A 25,159-nucleotide genomic window follows, 5' to 3' on the forward strand; every position below is an offset into this window, starting at 1 on the left:
TTTATTTATTTATAGAGAGATGGGAAGGGAGGGAAAAAGAGAGGGAGAGAAACATCAGTATGTGGTTGCCACTCACACGCCCCCAACTGGGGACCCGGCGTGTGCCCTAACTGGGAATGGAACCAGCGACTGGTTTGCAGGCCGGCCCTCAGTGCACTGAGTCATACCTGCCAGGGCAAAAGTGTTTATTTTTAAAGGATTGCTTTGATCACCAGTCTTAACAAAGTTTTTTAGAGGGTATTTATGTGTACATAATAAGAATCTTGAAGCTTAGAAAACCATTCTTCTGTTTAACCCTCTTATTTATTGGGTAGAGTTGTATCAGAATTATAACTAGCTGTATAATCGAAAACCCCTGTAATTTAAAGTATAAATATTAAAGATTTCAAGTTAGATTCAGTAACAAGAAACCAAATACTGGAATGGTTGATTTCATCTTTGTTTGAAATCTTTAGGCTAATAGAACATTTTCCAGAGATTGAATAAAAGTTGTTAGTTTATCAATAATGTACCAGTCTTCTAGATTAGTATATTTTCTGTGAACTTTGTCATTCAGGGCCTGATCATCATTTTCTGAATTTTCCAATTTGTCTTTAAAGCTTCTCCTGTCACCCTGACTGGTGTGGCTCAGTGGGTTGGGTATTGACCTGCAAAGCAAGGGATTTGCTGGTTCAAGTCTGGTTGGGGCAAGAGGAAGCCTATTGATGTTTCTTCAGCACATTGATGATTTCCCCCTCTCTTCTGCCTCCCTTCCCATCTCTCTAAAAATAAATAAAATCTTTTTTTTTAATTAAAGCTTCTCCTATCTAGTATATAACTTTTCTTGCTATCTAGCTTTTTACCTATAGCATTTATCCCTTATCCCCTTTGACAAGTAGGATAAGAGGGCATTGAAAGTATGATTTCAGGACTAAAATTTACAGGAGGTCAGTAGCAGTCTATGTTCTTGAGTGGGAAGGATAAAATGAGGTTTAACAATTGGAAATTTAAAACTTGTCCATTGATTTTATTATCAATGGCAGTGTACTCTAGTATTATGAATAATTTAATATAACTAGGTAGAACTGATGAAAAAAATTTTAAACTTGCAATTGATTCATAAAAATATGCCTACTTTTTAAAAATATATTTTATTGATTATGCTGTTACAGTTGTCCCATTACCCCCCTTCATTCCCCTCCACCCTGCACATACTCTCCCACCCACATTTCCCCCCTTTAGTTCATATCAATGTGTTGTAAGTTCTTTAGCTTCTACATTTCCCACACTATTCTTGCCCTCCCCCTATTTTCTTCCTACCATCAATGCTACTTATTCTCCATACCTTTTCCCCCTCTCTCCTCCTCCCACTCCCCTGTTGCTAACCCTCCATGTGATCTCCATTTCTGTGGTTCTGTTCCTGTTCTAGTTGTTTGCTTAGTTTGTTTTTGTTTTAGTTTTAGGTGTGGTTGTTAATAATTGTGAGTTTGCTTTCATTTTATTATACTTTTTTTAATCTCCTTTTTCTTAGATAAGTGCCTGTAACATTTCATAAAATAAGGGCTTGGTGATGATGAACTCCTTTAACTTGACCTTATCTGAGAAGCACTTTATCTGCCCTTCCATTCCAAGTGAAAGCTTTGCTGGATAGAGCAATTTGGGATGTAGGTCCTTGCCTTTCATAACTTGGAATTCTTCTTTGCAGCCCCTTCTTGCCTGTAATGTCTCTTTTGAGAAATCAGCTGACAGTCTGATGGGAACTCCTTTGTAGGTAACTGTCTCCTTATCTCTTGCTGCTTCTAGGATTCTCTCCTTCATTTTAATCTTGGGTAATGTCATTATGATGTGCCTGGGTGTGTTCCTCCTTGGGCCCAACTTCTTTGGGACTGTCTGAGCTTCCTGGACTTCCTGGAAGTCTATTTCCTTGCCAGATTAGGGATGTTCTCCTTTATTATTTGATCAAATAACTTTTCCACTTATTGCTCTTCCTCTTCCCCTTCTGGTACCCCTATAATTCGGATGTTGGAACATTTAGAGATGTCCTGGAGATCCCTAAGCCTCTCCTCATTTTTTTGAATTCCTGTTTCTTCTTTTTTGTTTGGTTGTTTTTTTCTTCTGGTCCACTCCATTGATTTGAGTCCCAGTTTCTTTCCATCACTATTGGTTCCCTATGCATTTTCTTCATTTCACTTATTGTAGCCTTCATTTTTTCATCTAATTTGTGACCAAATTCAACCAATTCTGTGAGCATCCTGATCACCAGTACTTTGAACTGTGCATCTGATAGGTTGGCTATCTGTCGGTCGCTTAAAAGTACTGGTTGCCAGGCTTTCAATTCTGTTTGAGCCATCTTTTTTTTTTTTTTACTCCTTTCGTCTGGTTGTGCCTGTTACAAATGAGGGGTGGAGCCTTAGGTGTTCACCAGGGCAGGGCAACCCAGTTGCTGGGTTGTCGTGTAGTATGTGGGGGTGGAGTCTGAGAAGGAACAATGGCCATTGCTTTGCTCTCCGTAGGCCCCCCAGTCCCTTTTGCCACTTCCCCCAAGCAAACTGGGCCCCTCTGGTGCCAATTCCCATGTGGGTGGGCTTGTGCACCCTGTCGGACTTTACAGCGACCTCTCCTGTGGGGCTGGGAGTCTCTCCCTGCACTTCAACCCCCACAGGTGTTTTTAATCAGTGCCCCAAGGCTCTAGTTCCCAGCATTGTGATCCTGGGTTGCGTGCAGTGCCGTGCTTCACAATTGCCACCTCACTGGGTCTGCTGGTTGCCACCCTTCAGGCAGGGTCTGCTAGCTGCCGCTTGTGGGCTCAGGGTCCGCCCACTGTGGTCTTGTGTGCCCCGGAAGCCTTATGCCCCCGGTCCCAACACTCTTTGCTCTCCACGCTGCGACCCGCGCCCGGCTTCCTGACTCTGCCCCTCTTGCTGGTCTGGGTGAACTTGTCTATTTTAACCTCTTGGTTGTCCAACTTCCATTCAGTTCAATTTTCTGTCAGTTCTGATTGTTACTCTGTTTCTAAATTGTTGTTGTCCTTATCTTGGTTGTGCCAGGAGGCACAGTGTGTCTACCTATGCCTCCATCTTGGCCGGAAGTCCAATATGCCTACTTTTTAAAAACATGTTTTCCATAAATAAGTTGGAATCTGTGCTTGTACTTTGCAAGTTGCTAACTGCTATTACCAAAAAAATAGTCACTTTGTGAGGTGTGAGGGTTTTGTTCTGTGGATATTGTCAAAGGGCTAGATGAGGAAATTCTAAAATAAAGAGTCAGATTAACTTTTAAAAAAAGCAAAGTACTTTACCTACTTGGAAGGGAATAAACAACTACAGGCTACAGTTTTTGCTTTTCTGGAATGTCAGTTTTCAGCTCAGAGCAAATTCTTCAGCAGAGCAATAAACCTTTGAAAATTGCTTTATAATGGAAATGCTGACAGACCATTAACTATAGTGGTGCAAATGCACTGCTCTGACATACATAAGGTTGTCCTAAATTGCTAAATACAATAAGCCATGTTGGGCCATGTACATCCTGTGGAAACCTGTGTGAGTGTATATAGTTTGTCATGTTATGCCACTTAATTATTAATAGACAAGCTCGAGATAACCTTTGACATGCAGAAGTACTATTTTAGAAGGAAAGTGTGGTTTAGGTTCTGCTGATGCTGATAGTTCATTTTATATTTGCCATACTATAAAAGGGCTAGAGTAAATTTAACATGATGCATTTAATCACCATTCCAATTACAGTCTCACTGAAGCAGATCAATGTTTTCTTACTACTAATCATTGGAACTTCTAGGTCATAAAGTATCATTATTAGGCATTTTGGAAAGTCTCAGCCCAATGGAAATGTGGATCTAGAATTTTCCCAGTTGCTTTGAAATAGTAACAGAGGCTGTCAGAATGTGCATTTTCCCTGTGTAAAATGAAAATTGGAATTTAAAGGGGTTGATATGACAAAATGAAAATCCTATAATGCCCCCGGGAAGAATGAAATAGTGTGTTCACATGTAAAAGTGAAATAAGGAAAAGGATGAAAAGGGATGGGTTCCATAGCAGTCTGCTTAATGACTGGATATGTCCCTGTTAATAAGAAGTATTGTGCCCTGGCTGGTGTAGCTCAGTGGATTGAGCTCGGGCTGTGAACCAAAGCGTCGCAGGTTTAATTCCCAGTCAGGGCACATGCCTGGGTTGCAGGCCATGGCCCCCAGCAACCGCACATTGATGTTTCTCTCTCTCTCTCTTTCTCCCTCCCTTCCCTCTCTAAAAATAAATAAATAAAATCTCAAAAAAAAAAAGAAGTGTTGTGAGACTGTATCTTGTTCTTGGGCTTAGCATAGTGCCTGGCACATAGTGTGGGTGCCCATAAACATTCATTGGGTTTATTTGTGTTTGTTTATTTGAAAACTAATTGAGGCTAGATTGTCAGGCATGCTTAATGTTATTTAGGTTTACTAATGTGTGTACATGCATTTTTGTATATGTATAATATACATAGTAAATATACATATGAAGGTAGAATTCATGAAAGATTTATTAAAGGCATTACAGATACAATTTGATATATTGAATATTATGAATTAATGCAAAGATTCAAGTGCATTTTGGGTAGAATCATGCCCTCTAAAATCTAAGTGTATATACAGTAGGTAGATCTCACATCATAATTAGATTATAACTAAGTCTGATACTCCTGTACTTTAATACCAGTTCTAACCAGACCAGACTTATCTATTCTGCTCTATTTGACTAAAAAAAAAAAAAAAAAAAGTGTTTTTTTTTTTTCACTTGACTGGCAATTTCCAAACTTGGTTGCCTACCTGGGCTTTTAAGAAAACATAAGGATTCTTGGGCATTAACCCTGTGATTTTTATTTACTAGGTCTAGGGTGAGGACTGAGAAATCTCTATGCATACATTTCTTTAACTTTTAAAATTTACTTAGAATGGAGGGGAGGGAGAAAGAGAGGGAGAGAAACATTGATGTGAGAGCAAAACATCAGTTGGTTGTTCCTTGTACATGCTCCCTGGGGACCGAACCTGGAGCCTAGGCATGTGCTCTGAGTGGGAATCGAACCAGCACCCTTTTACTTTGTGGGACAATGCCCAACCAGCTGAGCCGCACTGGTCAGTGTGAATATGTATTTTTAAGTTATTTCCATTTCTTGAATGCTTATGTGCAGCCATTGTCCGCACCCCTCTTCATGATTTACTTTGAAATGAGTGGTGACAGTTACTTGGATCTTTTGGACTCTTGGAAATGATAACCAACACTATAATTGATGTCTTGGTGTTATCCTGGTGGAAGGAAAGAAATGCTAGCATATATCATACTGAAGGTCTTTTAGGACTAGTGTTGACTTTTTGTCCATATATATCACCAGAAAGCTACTATCAGGACAGTTTGGGGAAGGATATGATTTTGTTTTTTCCATAGCATGTTCATTGAGTTGTATTACTGGAAGGGGTCTTGAAAACCATTTAGTTTATTCCCTTTTATATTTGAATTAATCTTATAAATGTTAGGGTTTGATCCCACCTCTCCCTCTTACTAGTTGTTGCCTGAACCTTGGTGTCTTATACCTCCCTACCTACCTTACAGGTTTTTAGGATTAAAATATGTGCGCGCACGTGCGCGCACACACACACACACACACACACACAATACCTAGCATGTGTCATACATGGAGCAAATAGTCAGTAAATGTTAGATTTTATGGTATATTTATTATATGATCTATGATATACATAGAAGCCAAAAGAAGCAGAAGAATCAATAGATTCAAGTTAAAGACATAAGCAGAGTTTTAAAAGAATTATGGTAAAATACATATAACATAAAATTCACCACTTTAAAGTATACTACTCAGTGACATTTAGTACATTCACATTGTTGTGCAACTATCACCCACTACTGTCTAGTTCCAGAGCACTTTCGCTACCCGAAAAGGAAACCCTCATGGTAAGTAGTCATTCCTTATTCCCTCCTCCTCGTTTCAGCCACTGACAACCACTAATGTATTTTCTGTCTCTGGGAATTTGCCTATTTTGTATATGTCATATGAGTGGAATCATATAGCCTGTGGCCTTATTTATGTTGCTTCTTTCACTTTGTATGTTTTTAAGGTTCATCTGTGTTCCAGCACATACTACTACTTCGTTCCTTTTTATGGCTGAATAATCGATTGTATAGACATAAGCCATAATTTGTTTATCCATTTATCAGTTGATGAACATTTGAGTTCTTACTGCCTTTGGAGAATGTGAATAGTGCTACCACAAACATGCATGTACAAGTTTCTGTTTCAAAACTTGTTTTTAGTCTTTTGGGGTATATACTTAAGAGTGGAATTTCTGGTTCATATGGTAATTGTATATTTAACTTACTGGGGAACTGCCAAAATTTCCATGGTTGCTGTACCACCTTACATCCCACCAAGCAATTCATGAGGATTCCAGTTTCTCTACATCCTGGCAAACACTTAAAAAAAATTATAGCTGTTCTATTAGGTGTCAAGTGTAGGTTATTACGATTTTTGATTTGCATATTGCTGACAACTGCTGACTTTGTGTTCATTGTGCTTGTTGGGCATTTGTGTATCTTCTTTAGATAATGTCTATTCAAACCCTTTGCCCATTTTTAAATTGGGTTGTTTGTCATTTTATTGTTGAAGGCAGTCTTTTGATATAAAATTAATGAATTATCTTTGGAGGGGTCTTATTTGGGAACACAAAACTATGAGAATATAACAATAAGGGATTGGAGTTCTTTTAAAATAACCTTTTATTCAGTGTTTTCTGTTTATCTTCCTTTTTTTTTATAGAAATGTAACTCCTTTTATTATATAGTTTAACCTGATGTCTTACTGCCTGCTTCCAGTCTACGCTAGCAGATAACCAAATTTATTTCTTTCCAAATTATCATTGTTTTACATTGATATTTTTTTTGGATGATAGAATGTTCCTTTCCTAACTTTATTTTTAAACAACTTCATTGAGGTATAATTTACATACTATAAAATTCATCCATCTTAACTGTACAGTTTGAAGATTTTTAGTAAATTTGTATAGTGTACTACTATTATCACAATCCAGTTTTAAAACATTTTTATCACCCTCAAAAGTTTCTTCAGGAGTATTGGTGGTAAACTTCTGTGTCCAGTTCCAGGCAACCATTGATCTGCTTTCTGTTTCTATAGATTTGCCTTTTGTGGGTATTTCACATAAATGGAATCATAAGATGTATTGGGTTGGCAAAATGTTTGTTTAGTTTTTCTGTACAGTGGCTGTAGTAATGCTTATTTGTCTTTAACGTCATTCGAAACAATTTTGTTCCATTGTGTTGTGACAGCTGTCATATCAGCGTGCATTTAAAAAACATCAAAATTGGTGGATTTTTGTGTAGCCATGTTAATATTGAAGATGGAAGAAAATACGCAACATTTTCGGAATATTATGCTTTATTTCAAGAGAGGTAAAAATGCAACTGAAACAAAAACGGACTTGTGCAGTGTATGCAGAAAGTGCTGTGACTGATGGAATGTGTCAAAAGCGGTTTGTGAAGTTTCTTGGTACTATTGACATTGTGGCCAAATAATTTTTTGCTGTGGACTGTCATATGCATCGGAAGATGTTGAGCAGCACCCCTGGCCTCTACCCACTAGAAACCAATAGCAGAAGATACCAACATACTCAAAATATCCAGATTGATGAAGTTATTGGTGAAAATGAAAAATGTGCTTTTTATTTTATGGAAAAAAGTAAATGGCCAAAAAGCCAACCCACTAGAAAGAAGACTAGCTTCTTTCATTGAGATGAATGTTTTAAAGTTTATCCATGTTGTAGCTTGTATCTATAGTATTCCTTTTTATTAATGAATAGTAAGCCCATTCTGTGGCTAATATCACATTTTATTTCTATATTCATTCATCGATGGGCATGTGGATTGTTTCTAGTTTTTGGCTATTATGAATAATGCATATTAATGTGCAAATAAATCTTTGTGTGGATATCCTCCATCAGCTTTTTATTTTTAAATACTTCACCACAGACAGGTTAAGTAGTATAATGAATGTCCATACACTTTTCCCCTAGATTCACTGGTAGTTAACATTTGCTACCCATGCTTTAGGTCTTTCTATAAATACACCTTTTTCAGAACCATTTGTAGCTGTCATGACAGTTTTACCTTTTAATATTTCAGCATGGATCTCTGAAGAACAAGGATGTACATTCTTGCATATAACCACAATATCATTATCAGACTTCAAAAATTAAACAATAATTTTGTCCTGTCCAGGTGGCTCAGTTGGTTGGAGCATCATCCCATATGCCAAAAGGTTGCAGGTTTGATTCCTGGTCAGGGGACACACCTAGGTTGCGGGTTTGATTCCAGGTGGGGATGTGTAAGGGAGGCCACTGATCATTTTTTCTCTCGCTTTCTCTCCCTTTTTTAAATCAATAAACATATCCTTGGGTGAGGATTAAAAAATAATTAAAATAAAAAGTTAACAGTAATTTTATAATGTCTCTATTTTACATACATATTGAAATTTCCCCAGTGCTCCTAAAATAGCTTCTAGAGCTGTATTTCCACTTTTTTTCCAATTCAGAATTCAAAAATGAGTTAGTTATAGATTGCATTAGGTTGTTATTCTTCTTAGTGTCTTTTAATGGAGAAGTTTAAAGTTCTAAAACACTTCTGCTTTTCATTTTTCATTGTTTGTGAGGTTTAGAAGAATACATACTATTCTCATACTATTCTTAACCTCCCCCTGTCTATTTTCTACCTACTGTTTATTCTTCTTATTCCCTGTGTCATCCCCCCCATTCTCCCCTCTCCCCTCTGATAATCTTCCATGTGATTTCCATTTCTGTAATTCTGTTCTTGTCATAGTTGTTTGCTTAGTTTGTTTTGGTTTTTGTTTTTAAAGTTTAGTTGTTGATAGTTGTGAATTTGTTAACATTTTGCTGTTCATATGATCTTTGATCATCTTCTTTTTCTCAGATAAGTCCCTTTAACATTTCATATAATAATGACTTGGTGATGAAGAACTCCTTTAACTTGACCTTATCTGGGAAGCACTTTATCTGCCCTTCCATTCTAAATGATAGCTTTGATGGATAGAGTAATCTTGGATGTGGGTCCTTGCTTTTCATGACTTTGAACACTTCTTTCTAGTCCCTTCTTGCCTGCAAGGTTTCTTTTGAGAAATCAGCTGATAATCTTATGGGCACTCCTTTGTAGGTAACTGTCTCCTTTTTCATTTGCTGCTTTTAAGATTCTGTCCTCCTCTTTAATGTTGGCTAATGTAATTATGATGTGTCTTGGTGTGTTCCTTCTTGGGTCCAACTTCTTTGGGACTGTCTGAGCTCCCTGGACTTCCTGGAAGTCTATTTCCTTTGCCAGATTGGGGAAGTTCTCCTTCAGTATATTTTCAAATAAGTTTTCAGTTTCTTGCGCTTCCTCTTCTCCTTCTGGCACCACTATGATTTGGATGTTGGAATGTTTAAAGTTGTCTGGGAAGTTCCTAAGCCGCCTCATTTTTTTTGAATTCTTCGTTATTCATTCTGTTCTGGTTGACTGTTTATTTCTTCCTTCTGGTCCAAACCATTGATTTGAGTCCTGGTTTCCTTCCCGTCACTGTTGGTTCCCTGTGCATTTTCCTTTATTTCACTTTGCACAGCCTTCACTTTTTCCTCCGTTTTGCGACCATCCTCAGCCAATTCTGTGAGCATCCTGATTGCGAGTGTTTTGAACTGTGCATCTGATAGGTTGGCTATCTCTTCATCACTGAGTTGTATTTTTTTCTGGGGCTTTGATCTGTCCTTTCATTTGGACTATATATATATTTTTGTTTCTCACGCCTGTTATGTGGTAAGGGGCAGACCCTTAGGTATTCATCAGGTCGGGGCAACCCACATCCCTGTGTTGTGCTGTTTGTTGGGGAGGGGTCCGAGAGGGAACAGTGGCGCTTGTTCACCTCTTTGCTGACTTTCAGTCACTTCCCTGTTATCCACAAGCAAATTGGTCCATTATAATGCTGATTCCCCGGGTGGGTGGGTTTGTGTACGTTCTAGGACCCTTCGGGTCTCTCCAATGAACCCTCCTGGGAGGCTGGGAGTTTCTCCTGCTACCTCAACCCCCACAGGTTTTTTTCATTCAGAGGTTTTGAGGCTTTATTTCTCACGCTGCAATACTGGGCTGTGCGGTCTGTCTTACTCCCCAGTTGTTCCTCCCATTTTATCCGAGGGCAGATGTGGCAGCCACCAATTGATAGCCGCTGCCTTGCCACCTGGGTCCTCCAGCTCCCATGTTGCCGTGAGTCATCTCCACCTAGGCTGCCCATCTTTGCCCCCTGTACCAGTAGGGATGAACGTTTCTTCTTGGTTGTCGGGCTTCTATACAGTTAGATTTTCTGGCAGTTCTGGTTATTTTTTGTTTTTAAATTTGTTGTTGTCCTTTTGGTTGTGTGAGGAGGCAAAGTATACCTGCCTGCACCTTTCTCTTGGCCAGACTTATTTTCTTTCTAGTGGTGAAAGATACTCAAGAAGCAAACGGGTCAGTGACTGGATATAAAAATATAATGTGAAGGAAACAGGAAGAGGGACTGACTTAAATTGGATTGTCTGGTGAAGCCTACTGAGGAGGTTTGAAGCAGGTCCTGAGTAACAAGAAAGAGTCAGTTTTGCAGTGATTTTAGGATAGAGGGAACAAATTTGGCAAGAATGCTACAACACATTCTAGAACAGAAGAGAAGCCAGTGTGGTTGGACCATGGTAATTAAGAGGAGCATAATGGTAAGAAATAAGGAATGGAGGTAGGCAGAGCCAAGATCATGAGGAGACCTGAGGACTTTGGTAAGAAGTTTCAGTTTTATACTAAATGCGATATAAATTGTTGGATGGCATTAAGCCCGAAAATAGCATAATGTAAGGTTTTTTTTAAAAAGATTACTCTGGCTGCTATGTTTAAAATAATTGTGAAAGGTCAAGAGTGGGAATGGGGAGACCAGTAAAAAGTCACTTACACAGGGCCAGTGTGAGTTAATGGTGGCTAGAGTAGAGGCATTGATAGAGGAGATTAGTAGATAGATTTGAGGTCTATTTGGAAATAGGACTAATGAATCTTACTTAGTCTTATGTATGAGAGACTGCTGGAAAGATGGGAATCAAAGTTGGTTTCTAGGATTTTGAGTTGAGTGACTGAGAAGAATGTATTACCTTTTACAAGGTGGGCGAAATGGGTCATGTATGTTTGTGGGGAATATTGAGAGTTCTAGTTCTTTAGGTGGCTATTATTCAACCTACTAAAACGTACATTGGTTTTAAAAACATGGTAGCCGTTAGAGAGCTCAGTGAGAGCAATTTTTGGGGGAGTAGTGGGGACATTAGAGAATCATATTACTCTTTCATTTATCTTTCATGTTTGCTGCCACATAGAGAACTGTTTGTCCCAAGATTGTGCATATCGATCACATGCGCAGTCAATAGTTGTATGCCTATGGTTAACTTCAAGTTTTACATGTTAAACATGAGAAAAGAACAAAATTCTCAGAAGCCTCCACCAGTTTTTGTTGACCTGCGGGATCTAAGTTGGCATTACTAGTGGCCATTATTTCTGTAGCCAGAATCTGGTTTATTTCAGATTTCAGACATCTCTGTTTTGATTAATAGTACCAGGTAGCTGTATTATTTCATTAATAATCTGATTGATAAATATATTGCTGAAAAAAATCCTAAGCAGAAAGTGGAATGTATGTCATTTAGGTAATATACAGGTTTAGTGAATATTTTAAATACATGAAGTATCTGCAGATAAGAAAATGCAGAGAAAAATGCTGTTTTGCCATTTTTTTCTTACCAGTTTATACAGATGTTAAAACTAGCACACTTGGTGCTGATCTGCCCTCTACAGTTGTTCTCTGTAGGCTTTTCATGATTCCTGCTGGACAGTGGGGAGCAGCAGAGGAGACAAAACAAGTTACCTCTGGCTCTAATGGCAGTGCATGTATAAGAGAAGGAAACCATATCTGGGAGAGAGGACTGCTTCCCTGGGGGGAGTTCTGGTAACAAAGGAATTTCTTTATTTTATAGATGTGTGTGTTGGAACTGGCAGCCTTGTGATGCTCCCTATAGTGTGTACATGTATTTGGAGGGGAGGACAGGCATTGTGCTTTCACCATATGAAAGACTTTACTTTCTTAGGGAGCTGACCTGATTTCTGTAGATTAAATCTTTAGTTTTGGGATCATTCTCCCAAATTACCCTTCTCCTTCAGTACTGGAGGCACGTGGTGAGAAGAACACAGGTTTTAGAGTTAGGCAGACCAGATTCATACATTTACATGTTCTGTAACCTTTGGCAAGTTATATAGCCCTTGGAGCCTCTGTTTCCTCATTTGGTAGTTGAAGATGAAGGCATCTGGTATCATGCTTACCACATAGTAGGCATGTAAAAATAGATTCTACTATTAATACATCTTTGTTAATTTATTCATTTTATGCATTTATTGATACTTAAATTTTCTGCTTCCTTTTGTGTCTTTATATTAAGCAGAATCTTAAAGGAAGATCCACTTGTTAACATAGCATCTCCTTTGGGAAAGAGAAGTAATGACCACCCCCCCCCCCCCCCCCCCCCATTTCCTGACTTTGTCACCCTATGACAGTTACTAACCATTAGGTCTTCGGTTCCAGAACACTGGAATACAGTCACAGTCATCAGGGAATACTTCCTGAGGGAGGCTTTCATTAATTATCAAATTCACTAAGGAGCGCAGAAGAAAGTTGGTTTATTTCATGTGTAGGATCAGCTCTGGGCAAAGACTAACATATTAGGAGGGGAGTTGGTGAGGAATGAGGCTATAAATAGGTCAGCTTATCAACATGCAGTATTCTAGGAGGCTTTTGGAAGAAAGCTGTAGGAATGAGTCTACTTGGAAGAGAATCAGGAAGGGAAACAGCAATGAGAAGAAATTAATAGGTGCCTGTCATGTTGTGCGTGGGCCACCGTGTTGTGAACAAAGGATGGCAGAATTGCCTTTGGAGTTAGCTTAGTACTCCTGTCACATACTTCCCCTGCAGTTCAACTATGTGACCTTGGGCAAGCTGCTCACCTGTCAAATGGGCATGAGACTGTATGTCTTTGATTTCCTAAGACCTCTCAATTTAAGACTCCTTGGAGGAGGAGGTGGTGGGAACATTTTCTCAGTAATTTAGTCATCCCTTGTAGCCAATTGTATGTTTCCTGGTTGTACAAATATCAGTGTGATTTCTTGAAAAGTGCATTTTAGAAGCAAAGCAATATCATAATAAATGTCCATCTCAGGGATGTTGGGAAGATTAAGATAATGTATGTGAAGTGCCCATAGAAGTTATTATTCAGTGAACTGTAGCTATTATTAACAGATGAAAGGACATGAAAAATAATGATTGGGAACATCTTCAGAAAGCATTTTAAACAAGTTCATAATGTGACCAGAATCTGAAATATGACTAGAATGAGGAGAAAGAAGATAGGATAAAAGTTCCACTAATGCAATGGAAATAAATGAGCGCATATACGAGGAGAAAGTTTTACTCTTTTCAGACAAAGTTTTCATTGTTTGTAGTGATAACTTTGTGGTATATGTTTCAGTGTGAACATGGGAATGTGGTAGTCATGTGGGAGATAACTGGCTCCTGTGTCATCTTAAGCTACTAATCACAAAAAATAATGCATTGGATAAGTCATAAATATAAAGCATTGTGTTTTGTTTGTTTTTGTTTTGTTGTGGGAGAGGTGAGGCTGGTTAGGGACTTATCATTAGTTTATTAGTTCAGTTGCCACTGACCAGTGATGCTGATTTTTAGCTTCCTCTTTTTTCTCTTGTGCCCTAGGTCCAGCAAGACTATGAACCTCTGTTCCAAATGCTTTGCTGGTAAGTGCATAAAAGGATTTTTAATTTACTTTTATTTTTCTTCTTTTGGTTGTTTTTAAGACTATCTAAATCATTTGGCTCTCCTTTGGGTCAGATGCATGGGGTTTTGTTTTTTTGCTTGTGTGTGAAAGCTGTTTCTCTTCACCAAGGTGCTTCATGTATTTGCCTAGGACTGTTGAAATAGACTTCCCTGAGTGAAATGAAGTCTTATGTGTACAGTTGCACCAAACAGACTTTCTTCATTATAGAGTTGTTGGTACACAGTGGAATTGTAAAAACTCATGTTGTACTGGAGTAATATATGTTTATGTTTGTTATTGAATGATTAGTGGTGAATATTGCTTTTACCAATGAGAATGCAAGAGAAAGAATATGTAAAAAAAAAAAGTATGTGGGGGAGGGGTCAAAATATTTTCATGTTGGAGTTGGGAAGACAGTGATGCTCAACTAGCTATTTCTAATCCAACCCCTCATTGAAATCACCTTGGGTAAATCATTTAATGTCTTTGGGTCTTAGATTCATCATTTGTAACTGAGAGGATTAGGGCTTGGTGTTTGCCAGGTACCTTTTTCCTGTCCCTGAATGCTGATTGGTTGATTCCATGAATTATGATTCCTTCATAAAATTAAAGCCTTCATGTTTTCTTTTTAAAAAAAGAACTTTATATCTAAAGGCTCTTATAGAAAGTATTTAAGTCTTTACTAATTGAGATATGTTTAATGTTTCTTCTTACTTCATTTTTGTCAAAGATAAAGCCAAACACTAGTTAAAAGTGGTAAGGACAGATCTTTATCAGTAATGTGCTGCTACAATAGGGAAGAAGATCTTGTGTGAACTGAACTCAACTTGGATTTGTGCAGAGGGACTGGATGTTTTAAAGGCAGAATAAGAGTAGGAAGGAGTTGCCATCTTGGCTCAGTAGAGTCAGGGAAGTGAAAGATTACAGAGGGTTCTTCAGTGTGTATGATAAGGCTGGCTGTGTCTCTTAGCTGTCAACCATAGCAGGATTTTATTCTGGTACAGAGACTGAGAGCCTTATCCTTACCGAAGATTACCTTTTAAAAGAATGGCTTTCCTGTGTCCTTGAGAAAAATCTCCTGAGTTGTAGGAGATAGTATACTGCATCTCAAAGGAACAGAGGAAGGGTTCACTGTTGTAAACTCTTTTTAGTAAATGCTCTAAGACAGGTTGCTCAGGGGCCTGTAGTCAGGTGTTGGCTATGACAAACCTTAAATTGTTTTGAGCTTTCCTAGGCAGGCAATTTAAAAGGTGCTATGGTCAACTTAGGGATGGGGCCTTGAGCTATTAGAAACTGTTAGCATTTGTTTAAAATCTTTTAATGTTGGGTGAGAGGCATGGATGAAGTTAATTGTGTTAAGAGTTTATAGTGTTTTAGGCTAGGTTGAGGCCTGGTTGAGAAGAGGGTTCAGAGGAGCCTGGCTAGAGTTTGGTTAAGGGGAGAATCTTTGTCAGTTTTTATCTTCTTCATTATGCTGTTTGGTGTGGAAATAATCATAGTATAAGCTTTAGGCCTTTGCATTTATGCCTAAACTAGGGGCTAGGTGGGAAGGAGTTGAGAGGGCTGGGGATACTGGCTATTTGTAACTGTTAGAAGTTTAGAATTTGTGAAATACTGTAGGTCTTTTAAAGGAAAGAATATTGGAAAGTTTGATTTTTATCTGACTTTCAACAGTATCTCTGCCATATTAAAGAAGTATATTTTGCTTTTCTTTCTCTTTATATCTGCAATTACAGGTATGAAGAAATGCTTCCTGACTGATGAATTTATAGTAGTGATGAAAGTAGAAATGAGACAAAATGTAGGTTAGATTGTATGACTCTCCATGTAGAGCTAGCTTCCCCTTATAATTCAGTAAAATGTAGCTTTGGGGAAGGCCAGGCCCCTTTGAGTAATGTGGCTGAGATCAGATACTCAAAGAACTGTCTCATGTCCCTAACTAAATATAAAATTTAAAAAATTACTAATGAAGACAGTTCAGCCACGGTCTTTGTGTTTCTTTGGACTTGTTAGTTTTATTTTCCATGGTTATTATTTGTTGTTCCTCTGGTGATCTAAATCCGTTTACTCTGTATACAACGTTGCCATTTTTGTTTGAAAATATTAAAAGATTTTCAAGTATGTAAGAAGATACTCTTTCCTTCTTTCCCCTTTATCTTTACCCCCACATTCCTGATTCTCCCATCATTTGAAAGGAGTAACTAGTAACATCCTGCTTGCTGAAGTAGCATTTGGCTTTCTTTTCAAGAATCAAAAGAAAAAAGATCATTCATTGTTAAAGATATACTTGTGAATTTTGTTCCTGTATGAAGATAGGTTATAGAAATGCGTTATTGTAGTAAAGTCATGAAATACACAAGACACCGTGGAGGTTATTTGGCCACAGCCACTGTGATTGTAAATACTCTTTTTAAAGTATAACTTAAAGTGTAAAATATGCTTTTGGAGAATGGAAAAATCACTTTAAAAATAGCTGTGGTTATTTAGAGATTTTTCAAGATTCCTTTTCAGAATAAATCTTTGGTGAAAGAGTGAGTTTGTTATAACTTGTTTATATAAAATTGAATGAAATGAGTAAAAATGTACTTAAAGTCTTGTTGAAAGAGAAGGGTGCTAGTTTAAAGTTAGCTTTGATAACTGTTTACCTCTGATGAAATACAACTGGTGAGCACATACTCCCAATAACTATTGTCACTTAGATAAATTTCCTTTTCTTTATAAAATTTTCATGGGCTGTTTGAGGTCAGAGAAAGGGAAGGAAATGAGTATTTGGAAAGGAAAGTGAGAGTTACTAAAAGACCATTGAAATGTTAGTTGTTGGTAAATTGTATACCAAATAATAGTGGTTCTCTGTATTGTTAGAATAAGAAATGTCTGTGTCAGCCATTTGCTTGTATGTAAAAGAGTGCCCAACCTGGCTGAGTTTGCTGTTCCTAAAGGTTTGCAGCTCAATTAAAATTTCTCTCTTTGAAATGGGAGGGTATTATTTTTATTTTTTGACAACCCTCATCTTGAATCCTGGTTTGGCTTGGCTGAAATCATTTAAGATAATTTGGATTCCCCACCACCACCCCCGCCCCGCCCTACCTGGCCCCGCCAATGTGTAGTATGCTTCTTTCTTAGCCTTAAAGGGCTCTGGCCTGAAGACCCTCACCATCCATGATTTTCTGTGCTAGGATCACCAGACATTTAAAGGAAGTATTTTGGGGAAGCTGTTAGAAAAGATTGACTCTCTAGTGTTAGGATTTCAGGTACAATGGACTTAAAATGCTTCTGGATTCTCTTTAATCTTGGGTTATTATTTATTTAATCTTTAAGCAAAAGAAAACAGGCAAGATTTAGTGTGTTGTACGTAGTATTTGCAGTGATTATTTCCTGTTGCACTCAATTTTTTAAATACTAATCATGACCCATTTAACTGATTTCTCTACCCACTAATGAATCACAATGAACCCACAGTTTGAAAAACTGCATTAGAAAGTAGTGTTTCAACCAGTAAATGTTTGTTCACCATAACATAAATATTATGTCATGAAATTCTGTTTTGTATATCTGTCTTTTAGTAAAGTCATATAAATAATAATATAAAAAAGTGTTTAGTGAAAGAAAGGAGAGTATGACATGTAGAATATTACCAAGGGGCTAGGAAAGCCATAGCTAGACCAAACAAACAAAGAAACAAACAATCCCCCCCCCCCCAAAACAAAACAAAACAAAAAGGACCCTCAGCTTTAAAAACAGTCAAGGTCTGTGATAGAAGTCATGAATTGATAACTTATATTCAAGGGTGTTTAAATGCCATAATTTTCAATAGTTTACACATTCTTTCCATAACTTCAAATAAACTGCAAATCAGCTATGCAAATCCTTTCTTTAGATATAATATAAAAATAATTAACACTCCTGACTGGGAAGGATAATACATCAAAACTCAAAGATGGGAGAATCTGGCTTCTCACAAAATAGTCTTAGTCTTAAGAGAAACCCAAATTTCTAAACATATATACAATTGTGATTTGAGGAAGAAAAATACACAACGTGTGAAGAGGGTGCTGATGGGGAAGGCAGAAAAACAGCAAATGGAATGGAAAAAATACAGAGTGGAGCAAAAGTAGGTTTATAGTTGTGAGTATATGAAACACAGTTTATTTTTGTATTATTTTCCATATGAACACGACTTAAACCTACTTTTTCCTCATTCTTTATATTACTGTGGAGTATAGTTTTAAAAGTTTGAAAACCACTCAATTGCAGAAAATCATTGAAAAGTCATTGAATTATTTGGGATTTCATTTTCTTTGCAAAATAGGGCTTTTTTTGGGTCTTTAAGCAAGGGGTTAACCATTTGATTTCTTGTGATTTTTGTCCATTCTGAGCTCTTTAACTAGTTTGGATTTCATGATTTTCTGTGTGAAAATATGAGCTAAACCTGATTGCTGTTAAAATACACATGAAAAATCAAGCATAGCAGAAGGGAGAAGGGAGGGGATAATGGGGGAAAAGGGTGAAGGGTTTACGGGAACAATTATAAAGGATACATGGACAATAACAGGGAGGGGGTGGAAATGCGGGAGGCAGGAGGGGAGGGCAGGGGTGGTGGGGAAAGGCAGAGAACTGTACTCAAACAAAAATTAAAAGACAAAACAAAACCAAGCATAGCACCTGAAGGGTAGTCCTGCCCTTTACAAAGGTGGAAAGTGATATTGCCTATGGTTTTATTTTCTGTTTGTATACCAATTCAACTTATATTATGAATTTGTGAGTGTTAGATACTAACTGGTCTTTGATATTTAAGGACGTTTATTACCTAATTTACAATGACTTCCTGTACTATCATATTGAAGCCCAACTAGCATTAAAACAGTGCTTTTCACAAAATGATATGGCTACATAAAAGTATGGATGACAAAAAATCAAATAGGATGATCACAAGTGGAGAAGGCAGAAATTTTTAAAGAACTGACTGGATAACTTCTGCATTGTGACATTATCTCTGCCACCCTTAGAAATGCTTGCTGCTGGGGAGAGAGGAGTATGGTGACTATGAAATAGCTATAATCGATAGACTTAATACTTCAGAAGGGAGTAAGCTTGACGTCCCAAGGGATGGAAGATTCTTTGAGTAGCACTGATGACAGATCCTTATCAGAAGAAAAACTTAGCATGTGCTCAATGTACAAAAACAAGTTGGTCTGTGGACCTTTAGATAACAGTATGTATTTAATTTTTAATAACTTTCAAGAATTTCTTTAACTAACATGGGATGGAACAAAAAATGAACAAGAACCCATTGACATGGACAACAGGGTGGTGATTGTGGGGGATGAGGAAGAAGGGTGGGGGTAGAAGACCGTATAAGGGGGATAATTGGTGATAGAAAAAATACAATAAAAATTATAAAAACTAACACTAAAATGTATATTATAAACTATGAGAAGGGTTCTTCATTGAGAAATCAAAGGAGGCGATTTCTTTTAAACTATAGACATGATTTAAACATTGTTTCACTTAAGGCTTACTTTTAAGAAACTTGCATGATTCATAAAATTGGCTATGTAAGGGAGAGACAATTATTCACAGTGCAAGAAGCTCTTAAAAAAACTTTATAGAATAGTTTCTTTAAAAAAGAATACTTTTAATGCTATGCTGATTTACAGAAAGGGCCAAGACTAGAAGAACTAAAGTACAACAGGTCTCATCAATTAAATATTAATTAAAATGCAGATAAAGCATTTCTTAAATTATAAGATAATGCTGAAGTTATTTAATTTTATGAAAATTAGTTTTAGTGTAATTTTTCAAAAATATATATTTCTTACTGGGAAGATAGTTAAGCCTACCTTTGTGTGATGGTTACTTATGTCTTGTGCCCATTGTTAGTGAGGAATGCTGCAATAAATAAAGAAAATGATATAGGTCATATAGGAAGCAATTCTGGTAGTTTTTACAGCTGTGTACTTAGTTTTGTAGGAATCTGTTTTCAGGTACCTGTTCAAATGAATAATCTTAGGTGCTGGGTTTTGTTGTTTAACTTTGGAGAACAATATTGTTATAATATATTTCTGTTACTAGCCTTCATCAGCTAGTAGAAAACTTAGTTCTGTATGTAATTTCCATGTTTATTATTTGTTAGTATTGTTTTATAATTATTATTCTAAATTCAGTATGGACTTCAGGAAGGCTGTAAGGGATTGAAATAGCCAGTATCAGTGTAGGATTTTATTTTTCCCATTGCTGCATACTTGATATCCAGTCTGAAAATTACCAAGTTTGTTTATTGCCTGTCAAATTTTCTAAATTTTCTGAATACAAAATGTTAATTGAATAATAGAGTTCCGTAATTTATGCTTCTAACGTTAGTTTATTTGGGAATTTTTTCCCTTTTAAAAATAACATGGGGACATTAATTAAATGCTGATTAAAAAAAGACTTAAAAGCGGTATGTGAAATATCCTTTTTTAATTAGACTGCACATAATTTATATGTATATAGTTACATAAGATAAAGGTGGAAGAAGTTACACAAAAATTTTAATTTTGGTGGTCTCGGAGTATCTGGAGAAGGTTTTAACTACACTTGATTTTGTTTATATCAGCAATTTTCAACTGGTGTGCCACAAGAGACATACCGGTGTGGTGCAAGAGTTTTTAAAACATGCAATTCTTAGGGGGGAGGGTTGGGTGGGTGAGCTGGAATGGGAGTAGGGGGGAGAAAACTGTACTTGAACAATGATTAAAATAAAATTAAAAAAACAAAAACAAAAAAACCCCATGCAATTCCTGACTGTTTAGTCAGGGGCACTGACCTCTTTTCACTTGATTGTCAAATAAAAATGTGACAACAGCCAAACACAACAATAGCCAGCAGGTGTGAATGAAACAAAATTATACCTATTTTTTTTGTTAGGTCAGCACAAAGTGTATATTTTGGTGTGCTGCAGAATTTTAGTAGTTTATGTGTGCCATGAGATGAAAAAAAGTTGAAAAGCATTGGTTTATACATCCAGACTTTTATTAATGTAATTGTAAAAATTATAAAAATTTAGAAAGTAAAGTGTATTATACTTATGCCTTACAGACTCCAAAGTGATTAGTTTCTTTCTGGAATGAGCAAAATAGAGTTGGCTGTAGCTTACAAGATAGGAAATTTAAATGTTAACATCCAAGATAAGTAATACAGCAATGCTGGGTGTAGGGTGAAATAGCAGGTAAATCAAAATTTGATTTACTACTTTTCTTTGAGGTGGCTTGAGTTTCATGGTTATTTCCAGAACAGGGTAACAAATTCCTATTTCATAGCAAGTAAATTAAAACATTTTCACATGAAGCTGCAACTCTTACTGCTTGGAATTCCACTCTAATCTCTTTCCTGCTTTTATTCCCTGTTAGAAATTAAGAACAGAGGTGGCCTAATTCCGGTAACTTTTGAAAAGGAAGATTTGTAGGTTACAGCTGAATCTTCAGGATCTGAATAAGAGCAACAGAGTGAATCTGAAAATTTTAAGTACTCCTTGTTGTGCATATATCCTCTTAGAAATTGTGAGAACGTGTACCCATCAGGAAAATAGTGTGAAAGTATCCACTCCAATTAGTTATTTCATAGCATGGTGAGATACGGGCAGGAGAGTATGCTTGTCATGCCTTCATTTTTCAAATTGCCTTTTCTCAGAAGAAAGGCAGCTAATGTTCTCTATTTTATTTTTTAAAAAGATTTTGATTGTGTATTTATTTATTTATTTATTTGAGAGAGATGGCAAAGCGGGGAGAGAAACATCGATATCTGAGAGAAAGTTTGATTGATCTGTTGCCTCTTGCACACTTCCAGTTGGGAGGACCTGGCCCACACAGCCCAGCCACTTAATCTGACTGGGAATGGAACTTGTGACCTTTATATTTGAGGGAGGATGCCCAACCCACTAAGCCATAGCAATCAGGGCTCAGTTGCTGCTCTTAAAATAAAGCATTTGAAATAGGGTATTTCTGTCTTTGTAATTCTGTTGACTTGATTACTGTTATAGACTGATTTCTTTAAAGCCGAAAATCCAAGAGAGATTTCTTAATTATAACACTGTTATGTACTTGTTGAAAAGCGACAGTTCAGTTCATCAGATTCTCTCAGTCATTACGTGTCATCCACTGGAGGGTGTCTGTCTGCTGTGGGTATCTGAAAAATCAGACTGTTATAAAGAGTAATACATCTACTAGTCAACCCAGAATTAACAGACACTAACATTTTGGCATTTTTTAACATTATCTTAAGAGTTTTCTTTTACCTCAGTCATCCTCCTTCCTTTCAGAGACAACCATTATCCTTTTTATTCTTGTATTTATACTTTTATTATGAATGGGTATTTATATAAACAAGGTATGATTCTGTTTTGTTTTAAAAATGTATAGTATATTGCACTAGTCATTTTACAACTTGCATTTTTTAATGCTTTTAAATTTTTTTTATCCTCACCCAACAGCATTTTTTTTCATTGCTTTTTTTTTAAGGGGGGAGAGGAAGGGAAGTGGGGAAAGACAGACATACATTGATATGAGAGAGAAACATCAATCAGCTGCCTTCTAGTATACGCCCCAACTGGGGATCGAACCTGCAACCTGGGCGTGTGCCTTGACCTGGAATTGATTCTGTGACCCTTGGGTCCATGGGACCATGGTGCAATCAAGTGCCAGGGCTTTTAAAGTAATGCTTTTAGAAACCAATCATCATTTTAACTGTTACAATATTCTATTATAATTAATGTCGTGATTTACCTGGAATAGTTTCAGTTTTTGTTCTTTGCACTAGTACTTCTCAGTGTGGTTGGTGAATTATTGGTCACCCTCATTATCCTGTGCATCACTTTATCTAGTCCGCTGTTGATGAACATACAAGTTTTTTTCTTTTTTAAAGATTTACTTATTTTTAGAGGGGAAGGGAGGGAGGACAAGAGGGAGACATCGGTTGGTTGAGAGGGAGAGAAATATCCATGTGAGAGAGACACATTGATTGTTGCCTCTCGCATGTGCCTCATCCGGGGACCAAACCTACAACCCAGGCATATGCCCTCATCGGGTCCCATGGTGTCTCTGGGCCACATTGGAAGAGGAGTTGTCTTGTGCCACACATTTATTATACAAACACAATGGAAACTGATGAGCAAAAAAATAAAAAGGTTTTAAGTAAATTTACGATTTTGTGTTGGGCTGCATCTGGCTCGTGGACAGTGGGCTGCAGGTTGGACACCCCTGTTGGCTTTAAGTAGAGAAATTGTGACCATGTGGTAGTATTTTAGGTGAAAAGGAAGAAATTTAATAGTGAGTGGGCCTTTTAAGATAGTGTGGCCGTCATTTGGCTCTATTTCTGCCCACATGTTTGTTTGTAGCTGTGGTCTCTCCACTGGTGCATGAGATCCATTGAGGCATCAAGGGAAAGTTTTAGAATTTCTACTTATATTTATTTTTATCATCCTTTATATATTGTTAATTTTTATAGAGTACATAATCTTATTGGTGTTAATTTCTTAGAGTTGCTGCAACAAATTACCATGAATGTGGTGACTTAAACAATAGTTTAAGAACTTCAGAACTATGAGTTTATTCTCTCATAGTTCTGAAGGCTAGAGGTGTGAAATCAAAGTGTCAGCAAGCAGGGCTGGTTTCTTCTGGAGGTTCTTGGCATTCCTTGGCTTGTAGACACATTACTCAAGTCTCTACCTTCATCTGTACATTCCCTTCTTGCCTGTGTCTTTTTCTAAGGACAAGTGTCATTGGGTTTAGGGCCCACCCTGATGTGGGATGATCTTAACTTGAAATCCTTAATTACATTCTCAAAGATCCTTTTTCTAAATAAGATTACATCCACAGATTCCAGGTGGACCTTTTTTTTAGCGGGGGAGGATGAACATCAGGGGAGGTGTGAGGATGGGTTGCACCATTCAGTACACTGCAGGAGAATATAATTATTTTTTAAAACATGTAAAAGGTATGTGCTCAAATTTTATACTAATATTTGCCTGTACCAAAGAATTTTGGAGGACCCTAATTCTGAGGCCTGCTTGGGTTGATGTGGTTGGCTCTTTTTCATGTAATGAAGCACCTTCTATGACATGAAAAGTAATGAGTTAACTGCTAATATTTCCTGTGTTACATGTTCTCAGCAGACTAATGCAAACTAAATTAAAATGATCAGACTTAGGTTTATGGACTTGCTTTTGGATTTGTCAGGAGTATGGATAACTATCAAATAAACTCAGGAAAGCAGCATGAGACTTTTTATGTGCTTCAGTGGTCTTGCTTCCACCCTGCTGTATGTAGTTAGAATAATTCTTGATCTGGCTGTTTACTTTGTGCTTGAATTAGAGGGTTATAATGAGACCCTCTAATTTGTTGACTTTTTTGCTGGTTATAACCCCCTTTCACTTAATTCTTCCATCACAGTAGAAATGGCTGGTAAAATGATAGGGCTTTATTTTTAAGGCATTAATGTCTAACTAAAATATCTTTAACATACAAAAATTTTTATCAGTTAAAAGTCTCACTGCTAAGGTGGTTCTTAGTGTGTAAAGTAGAACTAATTGTATGTTAACAATCATAACTATCACAAGGTTTTTGTTTTTAAAAATTTCTTAATTTACTTTTAGACTAAAAATTGGATATAGAGAAGAAAAAAATACCTTAATCTAAGAAGTCTGGCTGGGAGAAAAATAACAGGGGTACATAATATTAAAAGAGGAATGCCAAAAACAAGATAACTTAAAAGAGGAATGGAACAAGAATTAATGTTTGTGAAATAAGATGGAGGAAGGACATGGACAGTTATATATTGTTTTTAAAAAGGTGATAAAATTCTGAGATGAAATAATTGCAATAATAAGTAAGATTTCCACAGCCCTTTTACATTTTAAAGCCATTTTGCCCAATATTAATTGCATTTGATCCTCACAGCTTTGGTGCTTTTGTATCTTTATATTACAGATGAGGAAACTGCAGCTCAAATGGATTAAATAACATTCCCAAGATTAAATACATATAAAAAACATTTTATTTATTTATTTTTAGAGGGGAAGGGAGGGAGGACCAGAGGAAGAGAAACATCAATTGGTTGCCTCTCACACGCCTGCAACCCAGACATGTGCCCTGGCTTGGAATCAACCTTTAGGTTGGTGGGATGATGTCCAACCCACTGAGTCACACCGGTCAGGGCAAGGTTAAGTATAAGTTTTAAAGCAGAGAACTTAGATTTGATTTTAGGTATTTA

General features: G+C 37.0%; 1 protein-coding gene across 3 annotated transcripts in view; it reads left to right on the forward strand.

Annotated features, from left to right (window-relative positions):
* Positions 1 to 25,159, forward strand: part of ZFAND3 (zinc finger AN1-type containing 3) — a 331,480-nt gene that overhangs the window by 89,042 nt on the left and 217,279 nt on the right. For all 3 annotated transcript variants that reach the window (XM_036024062.1, XM_036024063.1, XM_028508535.2), the window contains exon 2: positions 13,855 to 13,895. In XM_036024062.1, coding sequence (XP_035879955.1) covers positions 13,855 to 13,895 — 41 coding nt within the window. The remainder of the gene's footprint in view (positions 1 to 13,854; positions 13,896 to 25,159) is intronic.

The sequence above is a fragment of the Phyllostomus discolor genome, chromosome 4, assembly GCF_004126475.2.
Source record: "Phyllostomus discolor isolate MPI-MPIP mPhyDis1 chromosome 4, mPhyDis1.pri.v3, whole genome shotgun sequence".
NCBI classification, from domain to species: Eukaryota; Metazoa; Chordata; class Mammalia; order Chiroptera; family Phyllostomidae; genus Phyllostomus; species Phyllostomus discolor.